The following is a 26,907-nucleotide window of genomic DNA, read 5'->3' on the forward strand; positions in this document are numbered from 1 at the left end:
TACCCTGAAATTGCTAAATTTCAGCACGTTACCCATATTTGAGGAGGGAGGAGATACTAGGAATGAATAACTTCAAACTGACAGCCTCTTCCCAAACTTACATATTTTAGGCCCTAAACTTTGAAGTCCAAAGACTACCTGGGCTTCAGAGCTTCCCAGGTCTCTTTTATTCCCTTTTGCATTCCTATGCTGCTCTAGACATTGTATCCTTATCACTCCCTGCCTGACCACTTCTCACAAATCTGTTTTCCTTAAGGGACAGGCTAAGGCTGGCAGTACATGACTGTTAAATGTTTTGGACTTTGTTTGCCTTTTCCAAAAAAGAAAAATGGGCAGACCCATCAAATATTTCATGTCATTACCCTAGTAGTTCATTGCACTGAAACACCATATTCCCATCAGAACATTTTACATCTTTGCATAACAAAGGGAGAGATAAAGACATATAAACTCCAACATTATTCAGGAAATTATATTTTTAATGATGACATAAGTAACTTGTGCATATTTCCCAGCACGCAAGCAATCAGGCTACCTGAGAAACAAGTCAATTGCTCCAGCTACTGTACTATTCTGAGGTCTCCCATATTCAGTAAACAACATATTTGGTCAACAAAACCCAATGATCTATAGAACTAAGCAAGACAAGGAAAATGTAGACAAAACAATTATCAATACAGTATATGGTATATGCATATTCTGATATGGATTTTTTTTTTCTTGATTATCAGTGTAGGAAAATAGTTGCATCAGCAGCTCATAGAACTGAAATATAAATCTTGCTGTTAAGCATTTCTATGAAGGAATTAATACAGTCAAGACTCCTGTGGCTAGACAATGCACGTCACATGGCAGCTGTCTGTTTCATCCAGAAATAGGGTGCTGAAGACATCATTAAAAAAGGTAGGGTGGTATTTGCAGGCTCTGTCACAGTCAGGATTAAAGTTCACCTCCAGGATCTGAGGCTGCATTATTCTTTTCCCTGTAAAGGGGAATACAAACACTGCCTCAAACTCTATACACATCCTGAATCCCTACCTGTCTTTAAGCCAGAGATTACAAGAAATGACAGGAAAAACCCATCTTTTATGACCCATCCTGGCAAGCAGGTAGGGTGTTTTTATTTCAGCGGGTCTGGGTTTTTCTGGAGAGATGGAGATCATCCAGCAGACAGTTATCCAACAGATTCTGCTATCACTGTGTTAATTCAATGCTTCATTTACAATGAGAACTCGCAGCAATTCAACAGGATCTCCCTGATACAACTATCTTGCTCGACAATTGCAGCCACTGCAGGATTGGGCTAGGGGGACCCATCCAACACACATCACTCCTTCAGCAAACCTGGGCACAAGAAATTAATGTTTCCTGTGTCCTGGGGACCACAATGCCATAAGAAAAGAGTGCACTCTGTTAATACTCTCCCAGCAGTCCTTTTTGTGCCTGTGCCTCTGCTGCTTTTTATGTGCAAGAGACACGTGTCTGGCTTGGTCGTGCTTAAAGAACATTTTTGAGTCTCTGGGTGAGATAATAGAGAATTCACCCCATTTGGTGGATTTTGATACCAAACCTCTGTAACTGGCTGGAAGAAAGGCTCCAAGTAGTTGTTAGCCATGCACTAACATGAAGCAGCTTCACATATGTGTTCTTACAGAGACTTTGCAACAACTGAGTAACAGTCCTGAGGACATCAAAAGCACTGAAATGACAAATGTGATCCCTTCTGTACTTTAATAAGTAAATGCATAATGAAGACACTGGGCCAAGCCTGGAAGCTGCAGATAGGAAGATGGCTCTTTAAGGTTTTCATAAAGAAAGAGGTATTTCACATACTGTTTCACAATAAATGGGAGAGAAAACTTGCTGCTATCAGAGTGACTGGATTGCTGTACAGTTGCCTTTTGTGTGTGGCTTTCGTTTGAGTTTTACATTTTTTTAATTTTTTTTTTTTCAAGCAGAGAATGGCAGTAGCAGGGGCATAAGAAAAGCAAGGACTCAGCCAAGCACAGTTAACAGCTCCCCTATCATTACTGTTAACCAGTGTGGCAGACACTAACCCCACAGATCTGCAACTCCAGATACACTTTGACGTCAGTGGGAGGCACAGAGCATGCAGCTCACACTGCTTGAAAATATAGTAAGAGTGAATATGGAAGAAATACATTCTTGAAAAGGTCTACAAATAATTTAACATTCAAAGGAACGAGCTTCTCACCATCTCTGCTGGTGTCCCATTTCAGCATCAAGTCAATGGCATATATTGCTCTTGATGATGGATAGTCACAGATGCCAAGAGGTGCAGGTTTAGCTGAAGCAACTTGGAACAATTCAGCAAATGCCTTAAAAATATTTGCCTAGAAACAGGAAAAGATCTCTGAATAAGAAGCGAAATTTATGTAAAAAGCAATAAATATTTTTTTAATCACTTCATTCATACAGCCTCTTAAAGGTAAACTATATAAGCCAACAAATTAATATCTGAACAGTATTAGTTTCAAAATGAAACAGTGAAAACACCAAGGACCTGACAATATCAATGGACTTTTCTGGGGACCAAATCAGTACTACAGAAACCTTGAAAGTAATGCATTTAATATCAAAATTACACCCCTTGTCAGGAATTATTGCACTTATGTGTAGAAGGAGAAAAAGAAAACCCAGGAGAGTTCTGTGGACACCAGCACAACTGTGAAGTTTTGACTTTCCTGCCTACTGAGTTGTATTCTAGCTTCATTTTGTTTTCTTCTGCTATGAAAAATCTTCTGTCCACTTAAAACCTCTAAAAAAGTGGCGGGGATTTTCAGAACGTAAGGCATTGGTATAAGTGGCATAATCAGATACCCAACGGGAAAATGAAATAAACCAGAAAGAACACGCAGGTATGAATTTTAGCATTTGGTTCATGCTGCATTCCTTCTGCAAATGAAAACATGGTGCAATACTTCTATTCTGTACACAGTACTACTCTGGGTAACCTACAGTACTATTCCGACATCTGTCACCTCTTGTAGTCATGTCCAGACTATTTTAAACCTAATGCTGAAAAACCTGTCACACTTCAAGTATCACTGATTGGATATGAAGTTCTAGGTAAAACTGATTTAAATTAACTTATGGAATTACCCACAGCTGGGTAATTTATTCCCTTTTGAAAGTATATGCACAAACAAATGCTAAGCTACTGTTCATCTGGCATCTTCTAGTTCCTGATAATACAGAAGAACACAGGAATTCAGTTTTGTGCATGTTTTCTGAACCACCTCTTCACCTTAAGCTTCACAGGCGAGATTTAATTTAAAACAGAGGTTCTAACTTGCTAGCTCAGACATATTATGTTGGTTAAGGAGGAGTCTTTTACAAAAGAGAGAAGACCAGCCTAACTGGTTTCCTTCTAAATATGCCACAGTATACAAATGTATCTTGTGCACTATCCAGTCAAGCACTGTAACCCTTCAAGCACAGCACCCCTGGAGCAAGAGCAGCACTTATTTCTATCAGACAGCTGGGTACATCCTTATCTTGTGAGTCAGCTCTGGTGCAATGGGCAGCAAGCTAACCCAAAAAGTGTACAGGGAGATTTTCAGATGGACAGCTCTGCTTAAAATATATAGAAGATAACCTGTGATGCCACCATTCCACTGAGATTATTATATACTGTACTTTCCTATTTACCTTAGTTTTCTACTTGTTCTGACACCTCCTTATCTTCTGAAGCCATTTGGAACAAAGGAAGCAAGAGCCCGAATACTTCAGTGGTTCAGCTTTTCAGAATCAGCATTAATATTCTGCTGAAGGCTTTGAAAACTTTTCCTCAGTCATGAAAGCAACAACTGTAGTGATTAGCACACTTTGTATTCTGAACTTCCCTGCCTTTTTGCATCTTCACAACCATGTGCTTAGGCTATTAGCAACCTTCTGTAAAGAAGGTGGAAAGGACAAGAAAAAAGATCCTACTCCCAGGATCTTGTGGGTAGTCAGGACAAGCTTTATCACTAGGCCAAATAATTCTCATAGTGCAGTCATGAAATAAAATTCTCATATGCAAACAACAAGATGTTTGAAGGAAAATTATATTAAATGCTTCCACAGTAAAGGTTAACATTTGTTATCCTTTGTTGGAACCAAAGCACATGAAGTGTGTCTTCTGAATTAAGAATCCCACAAACAGCAAAACATCACTTTTGACAAAGCTAGTTTGATGAATTAAAAAAAAAATTATGCACATTTAGATGAGAAAGATGACTTGCTGACTTACTTGTACTGTTGTCCAAGGATATTCAGGATATTGTTTTTCAAACAGAGGAATAAATTCTTCACAGTGTACCTAAAACAGTTCAATAACATCGAAGACTTTTGGTTAGGATGGACTGAACAATCAGACAGAATATCAAGTATTTTTTGCTATTCATACAAATCCAGATAGGCATTTCTTGTTATAAAAGATCACACTGAAGTATTTGACAATGATTAGCTGTCATTTTAATAATTCTTTTACTGATCTGTATATTTGTGAGTAACATTCAACATGTAGGTTTGTACTACTTTATACAACCACAGGTGATTAATGGTCCAGAAGGGGAAGAGTATAAGAAAATATTTGCTTAGGGTAGTTTAGCACCCTCACTGCTTTTTTAAGTGGATGTGGAATAGATTATTTGGCAACAGTCACAAAGGAGGCACTGGAAGATTTTCTATCAACAGAAAGGTGAGAGAATGTTTTAGGTTGTTTACTTACCTGTTTTAATGTTACACCAGGAGCGTAATTCATGACTGTGAAATGCTTCTCATAGTCATCCAAGTCATCAAGTGAAAATGCCCTAAGGAAAAAACCAACTCTTTGGTTTCCAAGGCCTGGAGAAGAGGAGGCTCAGAAGAGACCTCATCACTCTCTACAACTACCTGAAAGGAGGTTGTAGCCAGGTGGGGGTTGGTCTCTTTTCCCAGGCAACCCTCAGCAAGACAAGAGGGCACAAGAGATCTCAAGTTGTGCCAGGGGAGGTTTAGGTTGGACATTAGAAAGAATTTCTTTACTGAGAGGGTGATCAAGCATTGGAATGGGCTGCCCAGGGAAGTAGTGGATTCTCCATCCCTGGAGATATTTAAAAAGAGACTGGATGTGGCACTCAGTGCCATGGTCTGGTAACTGCAGCAGTAGTGGATCAAGGGTTGGACTTGATGATCTCTGAGGTCCCTTCCAACCCAGCCAATTCTATGATTCTAAGGTATCAGATTTAATTCTAAGCCCCTCCACATTAATAAGGGAAAGGCAAGTTACCGATTTGAGAAGCGCAGCCAGAAGACATCATAGGCATAGAGCTTGAGTGGCTTTATGGACCGCAGCAATACCACGTAGCGGATGTCAAACTTCACCATCCCCACATCTTCCCGGTGGAACAAGACTGGATTCTCGATGTATTTGCACACTACCTACAACGAAGCAAAACCACTCACAGTAAATATTCTACTGAAATAAAAACAAAGAATCGCTGGATCTCAATTATCTAAGGTATTCTTGTGTGCATTTCAGTTTTTCTTTAGAAGTGTGCACAAATACACAATGTCATTATACAAATATATTTACCTTTTATCAAACTCTTTGAAATCATGGTGAGGAGGCCAGAATGTATTAATTTTTAAACACCATAACATTAATTTTATTTATAATTTCAGCGACCTTGTTTTTTCAAATAAATTGGTGAAGCAAGTTTTTTTGTGCATTTTTCCATTCCAGAAAATACAAACATTCCACACAACAGAAATAAAGCTTAAGTGATGCTCTGACATATGACAGCTGTCATTCGTTTAATTGCTGGCCCAGCACTAATATTGCAGATTCCTTATAAAAACCTCCACAACTCATCTATTACTGGCAAAGACTGTAGTTTGTGCCACTGAGCAGAGATGTGGTTCAGCAGTAACAATCAACCAGGGGACAGAGAAATAATGTTCCAAAATTTACAATCAGCAGTAACTGTAACTTATGTGTGTTCATCTGCCAGTCTCAGCATCGGCAGTAAAGCAGCAACATGCTCAAGTATTCATTACTGTTGTGGGATGTTTTATTTTTTTAAATAGGAAAGCATCAGGCTCTTTGAGTTCATTGCTGGAACATGCAGAGCTGACCAAGTCGAACCTGCATCAATTTGGAATTTATTGCAAGTGTGTGCTTATGGCCAGCACTAAAATTTGGAAGAAAAAAAAATCCTCCTTTGTATTTTTAGACCTCATTCTATGAAGGATTTTTCGCAGCTCTCCACATCATTCAAAACTAAGGCTTTCTAACCTTTGGGCTGCTTTCCCTATGCCTGATGATACTGTTAAGGCTGTTGGTGATGTGGGTATCGAGGCTTCTGGCCAAGTTCCACGGTTTGCATATCCAGTGATTGTCTTCTCCTCTGAGAGAAAGAAAGAGAAAGAGAGAAGCTAACACCTGTAAGTATCCACCTCTTCCATCTGTTCCAACAGCCACTTGAACTGATCTAGACACTCCCCTGAATAAATGCATTATAAAGCTGTGGGCTACAGTGAAAGAACTAAGGACTTCTGACTGACAGCTGGGAGCAGTAAGCCTTGGTGCAACTGGAAGATATGCTCTTACTATTTCATTCTTCTGCATCTGACTCCTTCAAAAGGGGAAAACAGCCCATCAGCAGGGCAGCATCATCAAGAATACGCAAAGGTAATGGGTTCAAAAATCATACTATCTGGAGTCTGGAAATGTTCTGTAATGGCATCATGCAATTTTCCAAACTGATTCCCTAATAACATCTCCAAATCATGCACGTTAAATGACATCATAACTCATCTCTGTGAAGAAATCCCACAATACCTCAAGAATTCCTGCTGCACAAAAATGAAAGCACACCACCATCTTCTCACTTTCTAGTCACATCAAGTGGCAAAACTATTTGAAATATCCTTAAAGAAAACAGGCAACATGCTAGTGTTTCAACATAAGTTGAACCCCTTTCTAAGTAAGGGCAAGGTGACACTTCAATGTCTTCCTTTCCTCAACCTATTAACAATCCCGAGGAACTTCTTAAGCTCCATGATAAACAGCATAAACTGAGCTGATGTTTAGCAGCTTTAACTTAAGGGGGCCTGTTTTATTTGTTTAGTTGAAAATTCCTATCCCCTCCCTTGCATTCCCTACCTGCCCACTGCATTGACGATCAATCCTGGATATTAAAAAGGAACTAAAACACGACACAGCAGGGATCCATGGAAGGAGCGCTCTCTCCTGGTGATGCGAGTCAGTAACAGAAAACGCGGAGCGACGAACGGCCAAACGAAACGCCTGGCAGGTGGCGCTACAAACAAGCGTCAGCGAAGAAGTAACTACTGAAACAGAACACTCGATGCCAGGCGTAGAGGTAATTCTACCAGTAGTACTTCATGCACTCTCCTCTTACCAGAGGAAAACCTTAGTTTCATAGAATCATAGAAAGTTAGGGGTTGGACCTCGAAAGATCATCTAGTCCAACCCCCTTTCCAGAGCAGGGTCACCTACAGCAGGTCACACAGGATTGCATCCAGGTGGGCTTTGAATGTCTCCAGGAAAGGAGACTCCACAACCTCCCTGGGCAGCCTGTTCCAGTGCTCTGTCACCCTCACAGTGAAAAAATTATTCCTAATGTTTATATGGGACCACTTATGCTCCGGTTTATAACCATTTCTATCCACTCCATGTCAACTGCAGCAGCAGAGAGAGTTTGGAATTGAAACCCTAAACCTCCACAACTGCTTTAGGCTAACACTAGAGCTTCCACAATGTTGCAGAACCCAGTTACTTTAAGCATTTTCTACTCTGGCTTTAGTGCAAGAACAACTGCTACTGTTCCCCTGGAAAAACAACCCCAACATTTGTTGCAAACACATTTTCATTGTTTGTGTATCTGTTAAATACAAGAGGTAATTCCTTGACAAAAAGCAACAGCTATCAAATCTGCATTCAAATCATAGCGAAGTTTATGTTTCAAAATTTGCTGCTCAGCTACTCTTACAGTAAAGAGGATACCTAAAAAGCTCATGCTTTTTCAGGTAAAAGTCACTTGCACACAAATGCAGCGAGAGCAAACACATGGTGGTGTAACAGCTGCTAAGCCCAAAATGCAGGTTAGTGGTCTCTGAGTAAAGCAGGATCAAGAAAGCACAAAATATAAGTAGAAACACATGCCACCTTCTGTCACGTTGCTGGAAGTAGCTGATGAACTGAGGCAATTCTGTTTGGAGGTTAAAAGTACGAGGCAACCATCTTGGTCCATCTGGTCCTCCAGCTCGTCTGGAGATGGATGCCAGGCAGTCTTTGACAGTCAGAAGGTTCTCGCATGGAAACTGATTCAGCATTACCTCAGGCCTTTCCTCACTTAGCTTCCTACAAAACAGGGAAGTTTTGGGGTGAAAGGAGGAAGACTGGGGACACCTTTGGGAGCCCAGTTTTTATAGCAATAGAAGAATTTGTATTATCAAGGAAAATGGCTACCTATAATCTTTGAAGTGCGAGAAGTTGTAAAGAATGTCTGCTTCTCTCTCATTGTCTGTGAATACAAAACGGGGATGTGTCAGGTTGTTGAGAACTTGCTGAATATCTGTGAAAACCCTAGAAGAAGAAAAAGAAAATCATGAAAAAAACATCAATTTGGTTTCTGAAACTCATCAATTCTTGCTTGAACAGACAAGCTTCTAAGCTTGGCTTCCTACAAGAATTATGCTCTACCAATACACACTATCTGCAAGAATCTCTTTTGAGCCCACAGAAACATTTTAAATTGAAGTGGGACAGATTAAAATTTTGTATGTTGAGACAGAAATCTCAAAGACAGTTTAGCTCCGACAACATGCACAAAAATTCAGAAGCTATTCAGAAGACAGTGACTAATTCCTTGACAAGGAACTAAAATGAATTCACTACTCTATGTGACAAGTCCCTGAGAGAGACCTTGTAAATGCCTTGGCTGCTGAAAGAACCCACAAAGGTCATCCTGATGTCATTAACAAGAGAAACTCATAGGAAATCTTGTCAGTTCAACTCAGAAGCTTCAGAAGACTATTTTCAGAATTTCACATGAACAGAGACATTTCCGAACAATAAAAACATACCAAAGTATGTACATTATGCATATGCACAAAATAGATAGAATACATACAATTCATAAAATATATACAAAACTCCTCCCAGCCCCACAAAAAAAAAAAAGACACCAAAACCCAACCCAAACCTGATATACATAACAGAACATAGCCAAGAAAGAGGCAGAATGTTGCATACGGTAGGAAATTCCTCTCTCAAATAAAATCAATGACATGCTAAAATAAGCAGATAGCAATATAGGTTAATTTAATCATTTACATCTTGAAGTGAGGCTATTTAATTCAGAATTCAGCACAATGACTTAAAATGCAAGGGTGACATAGAAAGCAAATCTCATGATAAGGGAAAATTTAAAAGGACCAAGCAACCACTAGTATTTTCCATGAGAAACCACTATATTCTTCCTCCTCTCCAGACAGATTCTTACTAGTTGTGTAACTCTCCTCCTCCACTACTAACCAATTGGAAGATACATTCCCTTGAGAGAGCCTTCACTGAAACAAACTGCAGAAATACCTCAGTCACAGGGGAAAGTATAAAAAGAAAAATACATAAGATGTTTTCCACAGCTCTATATGTGACATACATCAATGGCTGCACTTTTTATACTGGAGCCAAAGACTGAGAGAAATTACTTAATTGTAGATGAAAGCTAATGACCTGATGAAAGAAGTCACCAGTCTTTCCCCACTATTACAACAAAGTTAGTGTCTCCACACAGCCCCACTAGCATTTCTTTCTGCAATATGTGTCTTCTTGGCTTCTTCATGTATGCCTGTACACTAGGGGAAAGTACAATACCAAATCCAATGTACTGAATCCAGAACAAGTTCTGTCAAACCAATTTCTTCTACAAACTATCCAAATATCCACTGGTTTGGAGCAACTTTTGGTCCTTAGTGAAGCAAAAGAAAAAAATACTGACCTAAAAAGCCTTATAACACTGTAATAAAGCCTTGAAGTCCCCAACGTGCCCACAAAAATATGCATGCAAGAACACAAGAAATATTAGAATTTAAGTTGCTCATGCATTCTCAGATCAGTCCCTTAAAACATACCCTACAATTTATCATCCCACAAAACCACTAGTCCTGTGTAGCTGGATCCAAACCTAGCTAATACATTTTAGTAGCAACAGGATAATCAGATCTACACAATTGAGTTATTCTGCTTGTTAAACTAAATTAATAAATCAAAGCAAAACGTTTGGTTTAGGGTTTTGTTTGTTTTGGTTTTTATTCCTTCTTGTGAGGAAGCAACTCTAGCATGGTATGGAAATACTTTGCCAACATGGCACACTTTTTTGTGGCAGAAGGCTGACCTTCAAGGACTCTAGGCTATGTGAGCAGTATCTGGTTTTCAGCTCAGGCAAAAGGCTACAAGTAGCACAGTCAAGTACAGAGCTGGGTACCCTTATTCTGAAAGCAATGTGGTTGGATAAAGCTTGTATAATGCTATGTATTTTAAATACAGCCATGGTTAGAGTTGGGCTAAGGCAGTACTGTCACTTGGTTAGCTATTTGAAAAACAGTCCAGTTAAATCTGCACTTATCAGGACAGAAGTGAAACTTTGGTTCAAAATTAGCATTACACTGGAGACGTAAAGAGTTACAGCTAAGACTCCTTCACATATGAACTACTAGAGACCTTGAGTGCACTTACAGGTAAAGTTCAAAGAAACATTTTCACTAAATCAGTGGAAGCGACTCAGTAGAGGATCTTCAGAAGTCAAAAAAATAAGGCTTCCTTCCTCTACAGCTGCAGCTACAGCAAATATATTTGAAAGCTCTGGTTCATCAACTGATGGTTCTCACAGTTCTTTCAACTGAGTAACAATGATGCTGAACCTAAGGTGTTAAAATGGATTAATTGGTGCTTAGAGCCAAACAAATAGGGGGGTACTATAAAGCCTGGGATTAAAGCAAATATTATTAGGTGGAATTGTGCAAATAAGGTAAAACATGTTGGATGTTACATAATTTACTTAAAGTATAGAAAGCTAAAAACCATTTATGAGAATCAACTTCTGAAGCACAGAGCTGACAAGACCAATCTAAAGTAAGAGCTATTGTCTCATAACAGCTCTTTGGACATCTTCAAAAAAATGACTGATGTAGATGAAGAAAAACATGAAAGAGAAGATCAAGAGAAAGAGACGATCAAGCCCAACACAAACTGGAAGGGCTACTCATATGAAATTTGCCTTTGAAACATTTAGCTCTTTTATCCAGAAGCAATCAGTACAGCTGCACAGAACAATATCCCAAGGGCAGCAGTTACTATTAATGCTGTAAGACCTACCTAAACCTATAATTTTGCCATATCAAACTACATGTACTTGCTATCTTGCTTTTCAGGATTTGTGTTAACCAGTTATTTGATGTTCCAATTCTCTGTTTTACTTCTACTTGGAAACAAGACCATTAAGAATTTGTACCAGGTTTTCAACTTTACACCCTCATGTATTTTATTTCTTCCAAATCCCCTAAAGCATTTGAAATCTACAAGGCAGAGCACGTACACATTACCAGTCTACACAGACGTACCCAGCTTCATGCATTCCCATCTGTCTGTCTCTGGTGACAGCCTTAAAATCTTTAAAGCTTTGAAAGAAGGCAAGAACACCAGAAGTCTGAAACTCACAGTATGTCGTTTGGACTCTGGGATGTTATCCTGCTCCTGGAGGAACTTTAGTAGATAAAATTTCCAACTCAAGAAGGACCTTCTGGCCTCCTGTGGACACCAAGCTGCTCTAATGTCTCCTTTCCAGATAGGAACCAGAAGAACAGGGGAAAACCTTTAGAAGTAAACAGGTGCTGACGACATTCCTTAGAAGCAGGGCAGGAAGGACTTGGGATGTGTTCTCCCCACCTTCATTTCCTCCCTGATGTGAATGACACTGGAACAGGTTGCCCAGGGTTGCTGTAGATGCTCTCTCTATGGAAGTGTTCAAGGCCAAGCTGGATGGGGCTTTGAGAAACCTGATATAGACGGGATGTCCCTGCCCATGGCAGGAAGGCTGAAACTAGATGATCTTTAAGGTCCCTTCCAACCCAAGCTACTCTGTGATTCTATGAATGGCATTCCCTTGAAATATGAGACAAAATAGAGGTAACAGTGAAAATTGACATTTCCCAATATCTTCACTCTCTTCCAATATCTTCCATCTCTATTAGAAAGCATAACTCTTTGATTCCCTAACCTGAAGTAGAAGCACGTGCACTGGATGAAAAAATAGTTTTTGCTTCTCCACACAGGTCAGAAACCATAGTTTTTAACTGCATACTGAAATCTAGACTATCCTTGAGCAAGCTAAGAAATGCCTCTCATCTCAGAGTTGTTCTGGTTTTCAGTAGTTCTTCTCAAGTTAAGTTGATCTAGTAAATAACAAATCCTCTCAATACAAGAAGCTGGGGTTTGAGTATGCCAACCAAATATGTTTCAGCCTAACCTCATCCCTTAAGCAAAATGTTCCAAGTAAAAGCCCAGATCCCACCATCAAGACTACAACACTCTGGACTGCAACTCAGAGCAATGCTACATAATGCTAAGTTTTCCTGGAATGGAACTAGTATTAAGGCTGTCTAGTCATGCAGTTCCACTGCTTTTGCTCACATAAGGCCCTTATTTTGCAGTGTTCTTCCAGCTTGCTCCCAAAATAGTTTCACAGCATACGCTTCCATTTTTGTAGATAGGCACACATCAAATTTTCAGTGTCCCAGGTTTTGACAAAATTCCTCTTTGGCAATCTCACCTGAAGAAGTGGAATAGCCTATTATATTCATATTGCACAGAGAAGCACATGTACCCCTGAGGGCATACATGCTATAATGCCGGTGAGAAGTCTTAAGTCTCTCTTATATACTTGATTTATATTCCTCAGTGAAAATAGCATTACATTATGCCACTTTTCTTTCACCCAGAAGATGGTACTTATTAAAAGAAAAAATAATCTAAATTTGTTTTTATACATTTTATAAAAGACAAACCATTCACTCTGAAGAATCCAACAAGAACAACTTGTAAGTCAGAATCTTAAGCAAATGGCTACATATAAAAACACTTCCAGCTCACCTCTGTTGTTCAAAGCTGGAAAAAGCAGTTCAGCCTCAACACACTGCAATTACTATACTTAATTTTGATAAGATAACATTTTGTTTGCAGATACGTACTTGAAAACTTTGTCTTTGTCATAAACTGGAGGGTTTATTGCTATAGGCAGTTTTTCCTTGTTTTCTGCTAGAATAGCCTAAAAAAAACCCAAAACACAAAAAGTTAATACTAGGCAAAATATATGAGTAGCATTTTGTGAAACTCCACAGCACATATGAACAGCACGTTAGAGCAAGCTGAATTTTAAGGTGCATAATCAGTTTTATAAAAGTGACTGAAAAACAACATAATCTTTAAGGAGAACCTACAGATAAAATATTCTGTGACCCAATGTTCATCCAAGTGCTTTATTAGCAATATCCTGTCCAAGTTTAGCCTGTAGAAATTTTCTCAAAATATAAACCCTTACAGGTAACTTTCAGCACTTTTTTATCTCCATATAAGTAAATACATGTATACAAGTGCATTTGTAGTCATAGTAAAACTGACAGTCCATCTGCATATCTCATCAGTCTGCTGCCTTTGGCAAAAGTCAATTCCACTAAAGATGTATTTTGAGAAATAAACCATACTGTGTAATATGGTGTTAAAAAAAAATCACTTTAAGAGCAGAAGGGAATCATCAGAGGTAACAGTAGTAAAAATGCAACAAGAAATATGGCTTCAAGACCAGGGTTTATAAAACATTGTTGAACCACCATGAGAAATTCATGATTCTCCTAAGCATTAAACAAAATACCAAATCGCAGATGGTCATATTCAGTAAAAGGCAAAGCTACTGAATTTGCAACAAAACTGAAGATAGACCATTTAGCCATGTTTTATTACAGATTAAAATAAAAATCACAGGAGTGGTACACATCTTTAAAAAAAAAAAATATCTTCAGCAGTACATATGCTTGGAAAACCCCACTCCATCTTTTACTACACTTCTGTTTTCCAAACTGCAAAATCCAATTTAGCCTAGCTATTCTGAATGTATAGCTTCAATTGGCAGAAACAGGCTAGCTTAATTTCTAACTAGATACTGTTCATAGCAAGCTGGATCCAGCATATTCTGCCTATCGTGTACTGTAGGAAACAGATAGTTGGGGTGTAGATTCACCTTTAGAAGTTGTACTTGGAATGCCATTCATGGCCAGTATAGCATCCTCATAGGAATCAGGTTCCTTCATTTTTCTTAAAAAAGAACCTCAAGCAGACTTGGTTCATAATGTTCCAAACAACATTAATTTCACAAATTTAAGTATCATAAACTTCTAGTACAAAGGCGAATTCAAAACAAAACAGGTGAGTTTTTTACAACAGTTTCATCAAACTAAAGACAGACATCTCTGCTACAATATTTTATGGTTCTAAACCACAACATTAAGTGAGTAAACAGGTTTAAAAATATAACCACTCCTAAAATACTAAAATAAAGCTTTCTGTAATTCAAGACTGACCAGAAGTGCTACAATAACAAATCCAATCAGTAAGCCTAATAGAAAATGTATCAAATATTGAACTGGAAGATGGGTACCCCATATGAAGTACCATGTAGTACATAGATTAAAAAGTTGCACAATACTGTAGTAACACTTTAGAACTCATTTGCATTGCTTCAGTTTTCAAATAGTTAAATATTATACCCAAGACATTTCTTGTCTCACCATGCTTTCTTAGAAACTACTTTTTTATCTAATAGCTATACTCTGAATCAATCTTTAAACCTAGAGAGAAGCAAAATTAGAATTCTTGCAAGGTTTTTTTTGGACACTGCTTCTACTGAAGAGGTAAGCTATGACATTAACTTGTTGAAATTATACCTGGTAATGCTCATCTGATGGCTCTGGTGTAAAACAGTTGACATCCAGCACTTCACTAGGCACCCATGGTAACAGAACACACTTCCTGATCAAGCGATCTGCTTCCCCGTAAGCATAGTCACGAGTCACTTCATCTGCAGCAAAACAAGGAGAACCTTCCAGGAACCGTCGCTCATTCTCCACGCACATCTTCCTCACAGCATAGCACCCAAATGGCAATTGATCAGTTAACTGTACCGCAGCTTTTGTTATTTTAAATGTAAAATTAGAGGTAATTAAAGAACTACCTTCAAAGGGTATTATTTAGGATACAAAAATTAGTCCAACACAATCTGACTTAAGCCAGTTTAGTCAGACAGCTGAACACTTCTCTCCTCCACATGATGGGGGTGTAGGGTGGCCAGCAACCAAGATTACAGGAGTAAATCGCTGGTCTGGCATTTCTCAACTTCCAGCACTTTACTTTCTGACTCGAAGCTATAAACATAAGACTCTTAAAACATTTTTTTAAACTCTCAAATGACTGAATCAGTACTTTCACTAAGACAGTGGCACAAGATTTAAGTTGTCACCATTTTGACTGATAAAAGGCCACTATCACATAAATTATGGAAATATCAGGCACAGAAATTTTAAATTTGATAACATTACAAATATGCAGTCATTTTGGTCTTGAAATATTTGTTCTAATATGAAGTGCTTAATGCTTTGCAAGACTATGACCCATCTTCTATTCAGAGCATAAGAAACCCACCAAACTTTGATACACACTCACCGCCAGTTTCAAGGTCTCTCAAAGGCCAGAGAACTGTGTAAGCAATTTGTTGAGGCATGTAAAACAGAGGTGCTGTAGCAAAACTAGGCTGATCTGAATGCTGAATCCGTGATCCAAATTCATCCATAATGTACCAGACAGGAACCTTCTCCTCTGCTGTCTGCACAATTTAAGATAATGAGACAACCTGCACATATCAATTTCTGAAAAAACCCAAACCACTGCAAGACAGAAGACACTGGCATCACCTCCTACACCATTTCTCTGTTTCCTACTCTAGCTAAGATGGTGAGCAGGTACTAGACTAGGTAAAGAGTAACACTCTCATCCTGGCAGCTCTGAGGCTAAGACAGCCTAGCATCCAGCCACTGTTGGAAACAGCCTGTTCCCAACTTAGCTGCACAATGATCCCATTCTCTTTCTTATGCTAGTGCTATTGCCTACCAGACCTGCTACCCCAGTACCAAACTAGCCAGTTCAGGGAGTTAAACCAGCAGAAGGGCACTAGGTAAGATTAGTTTTCCTTCATTTTCTGTTAGAATTAGTTTGCTAAAACAAGTTTGAAGTTTGAAGTTTACAACTTAAGAGTGAAGGAGACCATAAGTGCCTCCTGCAACAACAGCTGCCCATGAGAATATTGAGGTTGCATCAAAGTGCCTCTTCCTGTAACATTTGTCATGATAAAATCTCAAATGAATGAATAAACTTTAAAATGCTTTGTAGCACTTTTAAGTTGCGTGGTTGCCTTTTTACAGATGCAGAAATGGAGCACAGAGATTAGACTTAAGATATTCAAGCAGCCCAGTGCCAGAAAGGGGAACAGAAGACAAGTTCAACCACAGGTTGAACTGTCTTCCAGGAACTCACTTTTCAGGTGGCAACCCAGATAGCTCCACCTGACTCACAAGCCACTCCTGACAACAAGATGGAAAACAAAGACATAGGGTTGAAAGATTGAGAAATACTGTTCAGATCCCCCTTTCACCTCTCCAACCCAGAAGAGTCACAATAGCCTAGAAGCTACATTGCAGACCCTACAAAACTGTTTTCAAAAGCTCAATGCCCTCAGAAATAGCACATATGCACCTGAAGGTGTCTGAAGTCTCAATACATGCTGGTACAGTCTGAGGGACTATGTAGGGCAGTGGGACCAAACTTGGTGTGGTCTTATTCACACGACCTAAAAGTAGCAGCCCTAGGTGTAAGCTATACCTAGAAACACTTGCACTCCATCTTGAATCTATCTGGTTCTCAACTGAGGGTGAACTAACATTTACACAGTAAAATTCACACAGAGCTAAAATTTATTTCTGTACAACCAGTTGCCAAATACAAACCAGCAAGTTAAGTGCAGATATATCCCTGGTATGTAAATCACTTTATATAGATGAGGAACACTGTGAGCATTGCTGAGACACTCACTTTTATGCAAGGCAGTTTATTCATAACAGATTCTTTCCTTCAGTGTGAGAAAATGAGTAGGAAAAAACCCATACAAGCGGGTATTTCCCTTCTAGCCCTTCTATAAAGCCCCTCAAAGTTCTAATCAGAAGGCTGGTAGCTAGCCACTGTGCACTGGACACTACAGGACACTTGTGCTTGTAATTTGTGCCTGTAAAGGACCTTTTTTGTACAGAAAAGGTATCTTTGTTAATAGCCATACATTGGAATGTCTTCACTCAGGACTGCCCAGAACTTCATAGCATCCCGGTTAGGCTTTAGAGACTTACCCCTTGTGAAAGCTGGTAGGTCTGATTGTATTTCCACATTTCCTGCAGCACTTGCTCAATACTGCCCTCGTCTGGGATCTCTCCGTGAAAGTCGATTCCCATGAGATTTGTCATTCTGTGCAGTAAACCGGGTACGTGGAGCAGCTGCTGGCGCGCGTGTTCAACACGGTAGGTCCAGGCGTGGTCGATGAGGAAAATGCTTACAGAGAAAATTGTTAACATTACAATCGTATATTTTTACGCATATATAACCAAACGTTCTGTGAATAAGAGCTGTGTTTCCTTGTAGGTTTGATATCCAAACCTTTCCTACTCCCAAAGTACACACTGTACCATTACAGGTTAGGAACAACTTGGCAGCAGTAACTTACATTTCCTTTTTGTTCCAGAAGGCTTATTGTGCATTAATTACCATTTCCAGGAGAATGAGGAGAAAATTCAGAACAGTACACGCAGTTTATAAGCCTAGTTCCTTTTAAAGGCTAGAAACACATAGGTTTCTTCCCTTTTATAATTATTAACAACTGGTGCAGCTTCCCTTGACAAGTTTAACCCTTGTTTAGACTGCATGATTTTTACAAATAATGGTTATTCAAACAGAAGAGTTCTGGTTTGGTTATATTCTCTCACTGAACAAAGTCAGAGAAGAATCTGGATTCCACTTGCTAAAAAAAAAAAAAAACACAACAAAACAAGCAAACAAAAAACCCTAACAACCCCTTCCCAAACAAAGCCACCCCACTATGCATATTTCATAAAGCTAAAAACATGTCAGCTGTCATGTACACTGAGTATCCTTGAATTATTACGGTATCTGAGATTTCATGTAGAGAAGAAACCTCATCTCTTTTTAAAATTAAGCATTGCAAAGAATACTAAATTCAAACTCTAGAAATCTGTTTGCGAATAGGTATGCGAGTATTTTGCTCCTACATTCCCACACCCCCTGTATGCTGCATGGAAGCCCAAGATTATCACAGCAGCTACTGTGAACTTCATAATTTAAGTGTGTTTTCAGAATTAGAAATGCAATTAATTAAGTTAAAGCAGGCATGCCATAGTTACCTATGGCCTATGTTATTTTTACCCATCAAAGCTAAACTTATATTTTCAGGCTTTGCATGTTTACCTATGACCTAAAAGGTATGAAAGTCTCACTGCCATTTATTAATATATGGCAAATGGCCTGTTTTAGGTTTCAAACAAAAAAGAACACAAAAAGCTGTGTTGTAACAGTGATTTGTTTCTGATGCAACTATTTTTTTAATTTTATAGCTGCATACTAGTCTTATATCGATAACAGATAAGCTGATTCTAAAGAAATACAACAGTAACTTGATGTATTCAATTATATTTGTACACATAGCAGGCAATCACAATCTCACTCTTGAATTAGGGACAACTCTCCACAAGACAACTCTGCATTACCCACAGATGCCACTGGTCCTCCTCAGTGCATGGTGAGCTCTGCACAGCCCTTGAACATGGGCAGAAGCTCTGTGCACTTCTGCAGGGGCCCCAAGTGCCTGGCAGAGCCATCTCTTAGGGGAGGTGAAGGGCAGGCCAGTGAGCCCATTCCTGCCCTGCCCAGTACATGTTAAATGGGCAATTAGTCCTTCGTGCAAGAGTGTAAATGACAGGGATGGTGGTGAGGAAGCAGCGGAGAAGCACCTCTGGATGCAGTTCCAAGTGTGGAGGGGAAGCCAGAACACTGCCTGGTGGAAAAGCCAGATGTTTTGTTGGTCTCAGTTGTTTCTTCCCCTCTACCCCACTGCCCCACCCTTTTTTTTTTTTTTTTTGAGGGACTTAGAGGCATGGTGTCCTGGCATCCTCCTCAGCCCTAGGCAACCAGGAATGTGGGGACACAGCAGTCCCTGCCATCATGGTAATTCCTTCCCTGTCTGCACAGCAGCGGCTGCAGGGGCTCAGTGGCTGGTGGGAGGCAGCAAGGTAGCCATCAGCTCCCTGGATTCTGGGGCAAAACCTTCCTATAGTTCCCTTCACCCACCTTTCATCCTGCATGTGCATTAGCTGACCATGTTTATGCTGACAACAATTTTAATTCTTGTATTTCACATCTGATGCGCTTTATCTCATTATTGCCTTTACCACATCATTAATTGTTTGTATTTAATGTTTGATGAAACTGCCTTTATCTCACCATTAAATATTACTTTATTATTATCTGCTGGATTGCTCATCTCTAGGCACTCAGGGCTCCCTGCAGTGCCACACAGAGCCCCCACCAATGTTTGAGGCCTTTGCATAGCTCCCTGTGAACCAAGGAGGACTGGCAGCATTTGCTGGTAACACAGAGTTCTCCTAGTCAGCCTTTGCAAAATGTGCCTCAGAGCTTGCACCTTTCCCCAAACCAGCAGCTATGTCTTACAGTATGAAAAGAAGATTTCTGAATAGGTTCAAACAAGTTTTAGAGCAAACTGTCCATATCATTTTAGGATCTAGGACTATTCTAAGGCTGAACTAGTTATGAAATCACTACTCACCTATTGGGATTGGATGCTTGAAGCCCATTCTCATTTGTTACAATCACTTTGAAACAAGGCTCATTTCCTGGATTTGGTTTCTTTTTTAATTCTTCTTCCATTTCTTCATCGCCTTCTTCTTCCTCATCCACCTCTTCTACTTGCATTATACCAAAGTAATCACCAGCATCAAATATCTGAGATTGAAAGTAGACAAAACATCAAGCAGTCAGTTGAAGCAGCACCCTAACATACATAACAGAATACAGAGAAGCACTTACAATTTTGACATTTAACCTGGTAAAAACTGGCATTTTTAACTTGACAAGTAAACAAATAACATGATTTGTTCTTTCACATATTAATAAAGCTGTTTGGTTGGGAAGTTTCTTTAGTTGATATTGGCAGGAAGCTTTGTAGGTTTCTTTGGATGATCCTCTACTAGTTTAACTCCTAAAGAATTCTAGAAGCTGAAAACAGAGTATCTTTCTTGAACTTCGCTAAAATCAACAAATTAAGACCTGCAAAACCAAGCATATCCAGACTCTACAACCATACAAATGTACATTAAGGCCACTGAAGAAAGACCTTTCACCACTATGTTTCCCCTCCTCCTCTCTCCCTACTCATGGAATGGACCATACTCACTCATCTCTGGATAAATTGAGAGGCTCCTTATAGTGCTGCAAGTTAAGGTCTATACACTTTATTGATGTGTTGAAAGAGATTTGTTTGCATTCTTGCCTACTACAGATCTTGATCTAGAACCTATGCAAATGAAGCAGATCACTACACAAGTTTCCATTTTGTCAAAAACTTGCCAAATGATGGGCTTGCGTAGCTTTTGTAGAACCACAACTCTGCTAACAACTTCCATTATTTCAAAAAGAACACATACTTTTAAAAAGAAATAAATATGTCAAGTCTCATTAAAATCCTGAATCATCAGGCAGGAGCAAACAAATGCTTCATCTCAATCTAAACTCACCAGAAAGTAGCAGGGAGGAAGGAAGACACAGAAGTGTGACCTCTAGAGTTGCTAATTTAACATGTTAAGCCCCAGTACACCCACTCTCTGAGAGTCATTACTTCTAGACATTGACATGTTATTAGTTGTAAAGTTCCAGAGGCAGTGACAAACTTTGTTCAGGTGAGCATTCCTTCAGGATAATTATTTGTGCTAAGCCTCAATAAGGAGAGGAAGAAATCTACTCCACACCTATAAAGCAAGGCCACCTAGACAAAGCAGATAGCTGCCCAAACAACAGACAGCAAGGGAGGAAGGCACTGAGGAAATACCACCTACTTCAGATCTTAAGCCTATGGTCTATGGTATCATAGACCAGATCCAATTGGAGAAGTACCTGAAATTCCTTTCTCAGAACCTGGGGATGGCATTTTCCTTTGGAATGGGGGGAATAAAAAGATCACATCAACGTGCTGGCTAACTCTATGTATACATTTTTTTAAGGTAAGCATTATTAGTTTGTCAACAACATTATTGGAGTTTAGAAATACACCTATTCTTAAAAAGTAGAAACCGACTCAATATCATCTGCTTCAGTATGAAGCTATGAAAATAGCTATAAAATTCTAATTTATTCCCAGTTTTCCAGTTTTGCTAAAGAGGTCAACATTACTCAGTAGTAAGCAATATAATGACTTCTTGCTGTTACAGGAGTAGCCACCAGTATTTCTTTAAGTCTCTGCTCAGGTTGCCTGTACAAGTTGTAGCCATTCTAAGCTGAGGTAACCACAGGCAGGTCCCAGAAAAAGGAAGAGTCCTTAGTTGTGTGGCTCTCAATGGTGCTTATATTTTCTTATATTTGTCATGTTAGGTCTCAGATAGATAAGCTCCCTAATCCAGCTCACTTCACAAGTGCAAATCTCAGCCCATGACAGACACATGCAACAGGACATGTTCCACTCCTTGAGGTGATGATGGGTCAAGAGCCATCCTCATCAAGGTAATTAGCTAGCAGAATAAACAGCAGCTAAGTGACTGGCAGTCACTAGAAAATTAAAACCACAGTATAATTCACTGGAATGCACTGGACACCTGCTACTGTATGCTACTATATATGTTTCTACACTTGACATTTTGTCTTAAGGAGTCTGTAAGAGTGGGGATACAAGGTGAGCCACCTGCTGACTCAGTGGTTAGCCTTGACTTGCAACAGGCTCCACCCATTCACCTAACACCCAGAATAAATGTATCAAGTCCTTCTACAACTAATTGAGGGTGTTTGCTTTACATTTTATTAAATATAAACCCAACAACTGAAAAGGAAGAGACTCCAAATCCTCTAAGCCAAAGTTTTGACCTCTCCTTCCAATAGAACATCAGTTGCATGAGACTGTACCAGCTGCAGTTAGCAAAACTTCTCTTCTCTTAATATATTTTCACTCTAGTTAAGCTAAAAAAAAATAATACATTATAACCTTGAAAAAGTCAATTAGGTGTATTCTTCAACTGAAGCAATTCACTTTTTTTGGAGCAGCAGCTTAAGACCACCTTAATCAGTGGCTTTTCATGAGATTTGTATTGTTGTTTTCTTAGACTCATAAGTGGCAATGCAAACAGTTCAGTAGTGAACTGACCGGTTTGGCAGAAGTGCCTGGTTGGTGTGGACACAGAGCCTGTTGAGAGGGTGGACAACACTGTTCTCCTCCTTTCTTCTTCCCTCCTGTGAAGAGGGTCTGTCACGCTGCAAATCCACACAATGGAACAGCAGAGCAGCTCCCTTAAAGGAATCTTAAGCTACTTAAGCACAAAACAGATGGGTAACATCATGCCACCAATTTGAAAAGTGTTAACATTCTGCTCGAAACAGAATAGGGAGAGCTCACATGAAGTAGTCCACCAGATTAAATACTAATCTCCAGAAGAGAGCAAAAGACACATAGTTCAATGGCACAACTATTTGCAAGCAAAATATGCTTGGGCAAAATCCATCCCTCTTCACAGTCAGGTGCAGTTCTCACCAACCAGACTTAATGGGCCAGAGAATGGGATAACAAAGCTGGTACATATCAAGACAATTTCCATGCACATGAATCTCCAGCAAATTGCTTTTAGGCACAATTCAAGCTGCTCTGAAGGCCACAGCTAGCCTCTGGGCAACAGCCTTCCCTCCTCTGCTCAGGAAACTGAAGTGTAGTATATTGATCATGCTGCATTCCTCCCAGCAATTAATTAAAAGCCTTCATTCCTAAATAGGATGAAACTCTAAGTAGTCCTCTGTCAGCAACATCTTGGAGCCACAAAAATCTCGCTGCAGTACACATACGTGCATAACTTAGCATATGACTGGAATAGAAAAAACCCAACATTATGAATAACATTAGATGCAGGCACTGCGTTTCCCAGGCTAATAGCCAGACTATACGTGGTTTCTCCAGTAACGTAAGAAACACTTGGAAGTAGAATTTTAGAATTTAGAGTAAATTACTGCACACGCATGTGGTTTATTTTTTGAGTTTCAGCCAGAAATATGGAAACACTTCCTTCTCAACAGACACTGAATGGTAAATGCAGAGTAAATAAATAAAAGCAGGTTTCTTGATCTAACAGATATGCCCTGTCTTGAACAAGCAATCTAATTCAATAGACAGTTACATAATGCTCTCAGAAGGAAACTTGCTCCAGCAGATCTCAAGGTAAATGAAAAAAAAAACCCAACCCTCCACTTCTCTCACAAGCTTTAACCTACACACAGGAGGGAGGGTGCATTCACTCAGTATGTTGAAGCATGTGTCTGTGTTGGAAAACAGCTGCTTGGGCTGGGTTCTAGAGGTACTGATGTAAAAGAGATTTTTATCTGTATTGTGGATGCAAATGTTCCAAGTCCAATGCTAGAAAGTTTTAATCTTTGCAACAGGTTAGGACAAATGAAAAATTCCTCCCACCTCCATGCATGAAACAAGGAAACTCATTCCATGCTCCATGTTGCACTGATTTTTTTTTTTTGCCCCAGTTATTCTTTATTACACAGACTACTGGAACATGGTCACCTTTCCCTTCATCTCCATTGCTTTCTTTACTACTGCTCCTCCAGCCATTCCACATTACCCAGTTCTAAGTAAGGTACTATAGCTCGCTCTCCCTTCTCAAGGGCTCATCTCATTCCTCACAGCAATTTTCCCTGGACAGCCCTGCTTTCTCCATATCCTTTTGTCCTTCTGATTAACAGTCACAAGCTACAACAGTAGAGACAAGCACCATCAGCAGCCTAATTTATCTTCCTAAGCACATTGAAATAATTAAATCTCTCTCTCTTCACACACAGGAACACTTAGTACAAAAGAACACACCCAGCCACCACTGCTAGCAAGATGAAACAGAAGAAGCAGCCTGCCACCTTAGGGCATGTGCTTTCTTTATGCTGCCTTTCTCCATCCCAGCCTCAGTAAAAGGATCAGGACTATGGGTCTCCTCACTCTGTTCCTTCATCTTCTAAATTTCACACACACACACACACACACACACACACACACATACACACACACCCTCAACAGAGTCCAAGGATTTCAACCACAAAACATAAATGTTAAGCCTGCATTATGTCACAGCAAAATTCCAAAGTTTGCCATCTCTCTCCAGCTTCATAACACCGGCATACAGCAATGCAACAACTTGCCACTTTGGGTTCCTTTACCAGCTTTATCCTGCCTTATTATCCTGTTCCAGTACATTCTTCTTCATACCTTCATATTTAAGCAGAGCAATAGATACTCCCTGTTCCATGTCTCTTGCACATAAACTTTTTCAGAGCTGTAAGTTAATGTAGACCTATTTTCTCTGTAATACACATACACACTACTGTTATTAGCAGTACCAGACCCACACCAGTTAGAAAGCAACAGGAACATATTCAGACCCTTCCTGACTGCATGTGCTTTAAACACTCAGATCAAATAATGACTTGCTATGCCTCCTTCCTATTCCAGCTTCAAAGTTGAGACACAAAAAGAAGTGTTCAAGTAAGTTGAAACTAGTTTACTAATACACATGTTAAAGTACAGTCCCCTCTCCTGCCCCACTGTGTTATACATCCTGTTCAAACTTCTCATCCCATCTCACTTGTTCTCATCAAGCCCTTCTGCACCCCACAGTTAGTTCCCTTTTCTCCCCATACCTTGAGGTTCCCATCAGGTCTCTGTCTCTCTCCCCAGGACTGAAAATTCATGTCATTCTTACTTCCTTCTTCAGGTAGTCTCCTCCAGACTCCCTGGAGCACTCTGGTCTCTAGACAACTAGGTTGTGCCCTTTTTCTGCCTCAGTTCCTTGTTTCATTACTCCAACAAATCCCAGACACCTTTCCTCACCACTGAGGCTGCTCATGTATGTATAAAACAAACAAACAAAAATCTAAATTCAATTTGTGTCTTTACAAGCTCTTTGTCCAGAATTATTCCTTTTCTCGACTTTGTTTCTCTTTCCCTTCTCTTGACTACTCTTCAGGAAGCAAGCAGATGATTGCTAAAAACATTGATCAATAGAGATTACCCATCCTGGAGTGTGTCTGTGTCCCCAGTTTAGTTTTACTTTTTACTCCTTTTAGTTCAAGGCCAGGTCCAGGAGTTCCTGGTGTCAACCTCAGCTGAAACATACCCAGCCTCAGCAAAGGGATGTTCTGCGTGCTGCCTGGGCAGGGCTACAGCAAGAGGGCTAAAAAAGACTCACAAAGATCATTATCCCCAAATTTATGTAACTGGACTTATGAGTGGTGATTTTACAATGGCCAACACCTTTCCCATAATTTTGCATGATAAAAAGTCCCACAGCACCACACTGACATTCTTCACAAGGCAGTCCTTACACTGTTAGTATTTTAACTATTGCCAGAACGTTCTGCTGCTTCTATCCCCAGGCTCTGCAAACGCTGGATGACTTTTACTCAGATCAAAAATAAATTATCAAGCCAACACGACAAAACCACTCATGAAAACAGCCTTAGACAAGCAAGTGGTGCATATGCAAGACGAGCTGAGTTAGCTCTGCACACTGATAAATTATTGAGAATAGAGTAGAGCAGCGGGAAAGTGAAGAAAGCCAAGGGAAAAAAACGAAACAAGTAAAAAACCCCAAACCAAAAACCAAACACCCCCCCGCCTCAAATCAACCAACCAAAAAAAAGAAGCACCCACAAAAAAACACCAAAAAACCCCAAAACACAAACCGACAAACTGATAAAAGCCAACCCAAACCATAAAACATTAACATATAACAATGTCTTTACTTCATGACTACCACTGTTGCTTTTCTAAATTCCTCCTTGGCAAAAGAGTCTGAAGGGTTTAGGACATATTCATCACCTCTAGCCCATATTCGATCTCCAGTTACCAGGATCCCCAAACGTTTCCAAGCTCTACGCTGACAACAAAAAACGAAATCAGATACGCACAAACCACCTAATCTCTTTTACACCTAATCCCGAGCTGCGGCTCGCCTCAGGAGAGCTTGCCCTCCGCGCTCCCCTCATCACCGCGGGATGGGCTGCTTCACTCCCAAGCTTCGGCAAGGGAGAAGAGGGTACCCAACACCCCGCCACAGAGTCCTCAGCAGCCCCCCCGCGGTGTTTGCCGCCGAAGGGGCTTCCCTCAGCGTCGCTCCCGGCGGCACCTGCCCGCAGCCACCCACCTCGCCGCGCAGCTTGCGGCACAGGCTCTCCCAGTAGAGCGTCGGGACCCTGGACGCACGGAGAGCGGCCCCATGGAGAGCCACGAAGTCCGCCAGATCCTCCTCGTTGTCTACCGACATGGCCCGGAACCTCCGCTACCAGACCGGAGGATGCCGGGGTGAAGGGGGGAGGGAGAGGAAGGGGGGAGGGATGAGTGTGAGGGGCGGCGCTTAAGGGAGAGGGAGGGAGCTGCGCGCGCGTGGCAGGGCGCGGCCAGGGGTGGG

At 40.2% G+C, this 26,907-nt stretch overlaps 1 protein-coding gene across 2 annotated transcripts; it reads right to left on the bottom strand.

Moving 5' to 3' along the window:
- Window positions 1-458: 458 nt before the first annotated feature.
- TTLL12 (tubulin tyrosine ligase like 12) lies at window positions 459-26,823 on the bottom strand. Of its 2 annotated transcripts, none has more exons than XM_071733257.1 (14): window positions 26,644-26,823; window positions 20,022-20,197; window positions 17,518-17,716; window positions 15,788-15,947; window positions 15,013-15,146; window positions 13,264-13,340; window positions 8,483-8,599; window positions 8,180-8,374; window positions 6,284-6,395; window positions 5,276-5,427; window positions 4,736-4,817; window positions 4,256-4,324; window positions 2,216-2,354; window positions 459-982 (listed from the first exon to the last, which is right to left on the bottom strand). In XM_071733257.1, the coding sequence occupies exons 1-14, from the start codon at window positions 26,761-26,763 to the stop codon at window positions 831-833; spliced, it is 1,884 nt and encodes a 627-aa protein (XP_071589358.1). In that variant the 5' UTR covers window positions 26,764-26,823; the 3' UTR covers window positions 459-830. The 2 variants fall into 2 exon arrangements, with proteins under 2 accessions (XP_071589358.1, XP_071589359.1); XM_071733258.1 differs by lacking the exon at window positions 26,644-26,823 and adding an exon at window positions 25,139-25,230.
- Between the last annotated feature and the right edge of the window lie 84 nt (window positions 26,824-26,907).

The sequence above is a fragment of the Heliangelus exortis genome, chromosome 1 (genome assembly GCF_036169615.1).
Source record: "Heliangelus exortis chromosome 1, bHelExo1.hap1, whole genome shotgun sequence".
In the NCBI taxonomy this organism is placed as follows: Eukaryota; Metazoa; Chordata; class Aves; order Apodiformes; family Trochilidae; genus Heliangelus; species Heliangelus exortis.

Excerpts from the sequence above, each read along its gene's own strand:
- TTLL12 (XM_071733257.1), bottom strand. The coding sequence starts at position 26,763 with ATGTCGGTAGACAACGAGGAGGATCTGGCGGACTTCGTGGCTCTCCAT. Across the intron at positions 17,717-20,021 it reads CAAGCATCCAATCCCAATAG|CATTTTCCTCATCGACCACG; the intron begins GTGAGTAGTGAT and ends TTTCTCTGTAAG. Across the intron at positions 13,341-15,012 it reads CATCAGATGAGCATTACCAG|GCTATTCTAGCAGAAAACAA; the intron begins GTATAATTTCAA and ends GGTTTTTTTTAG.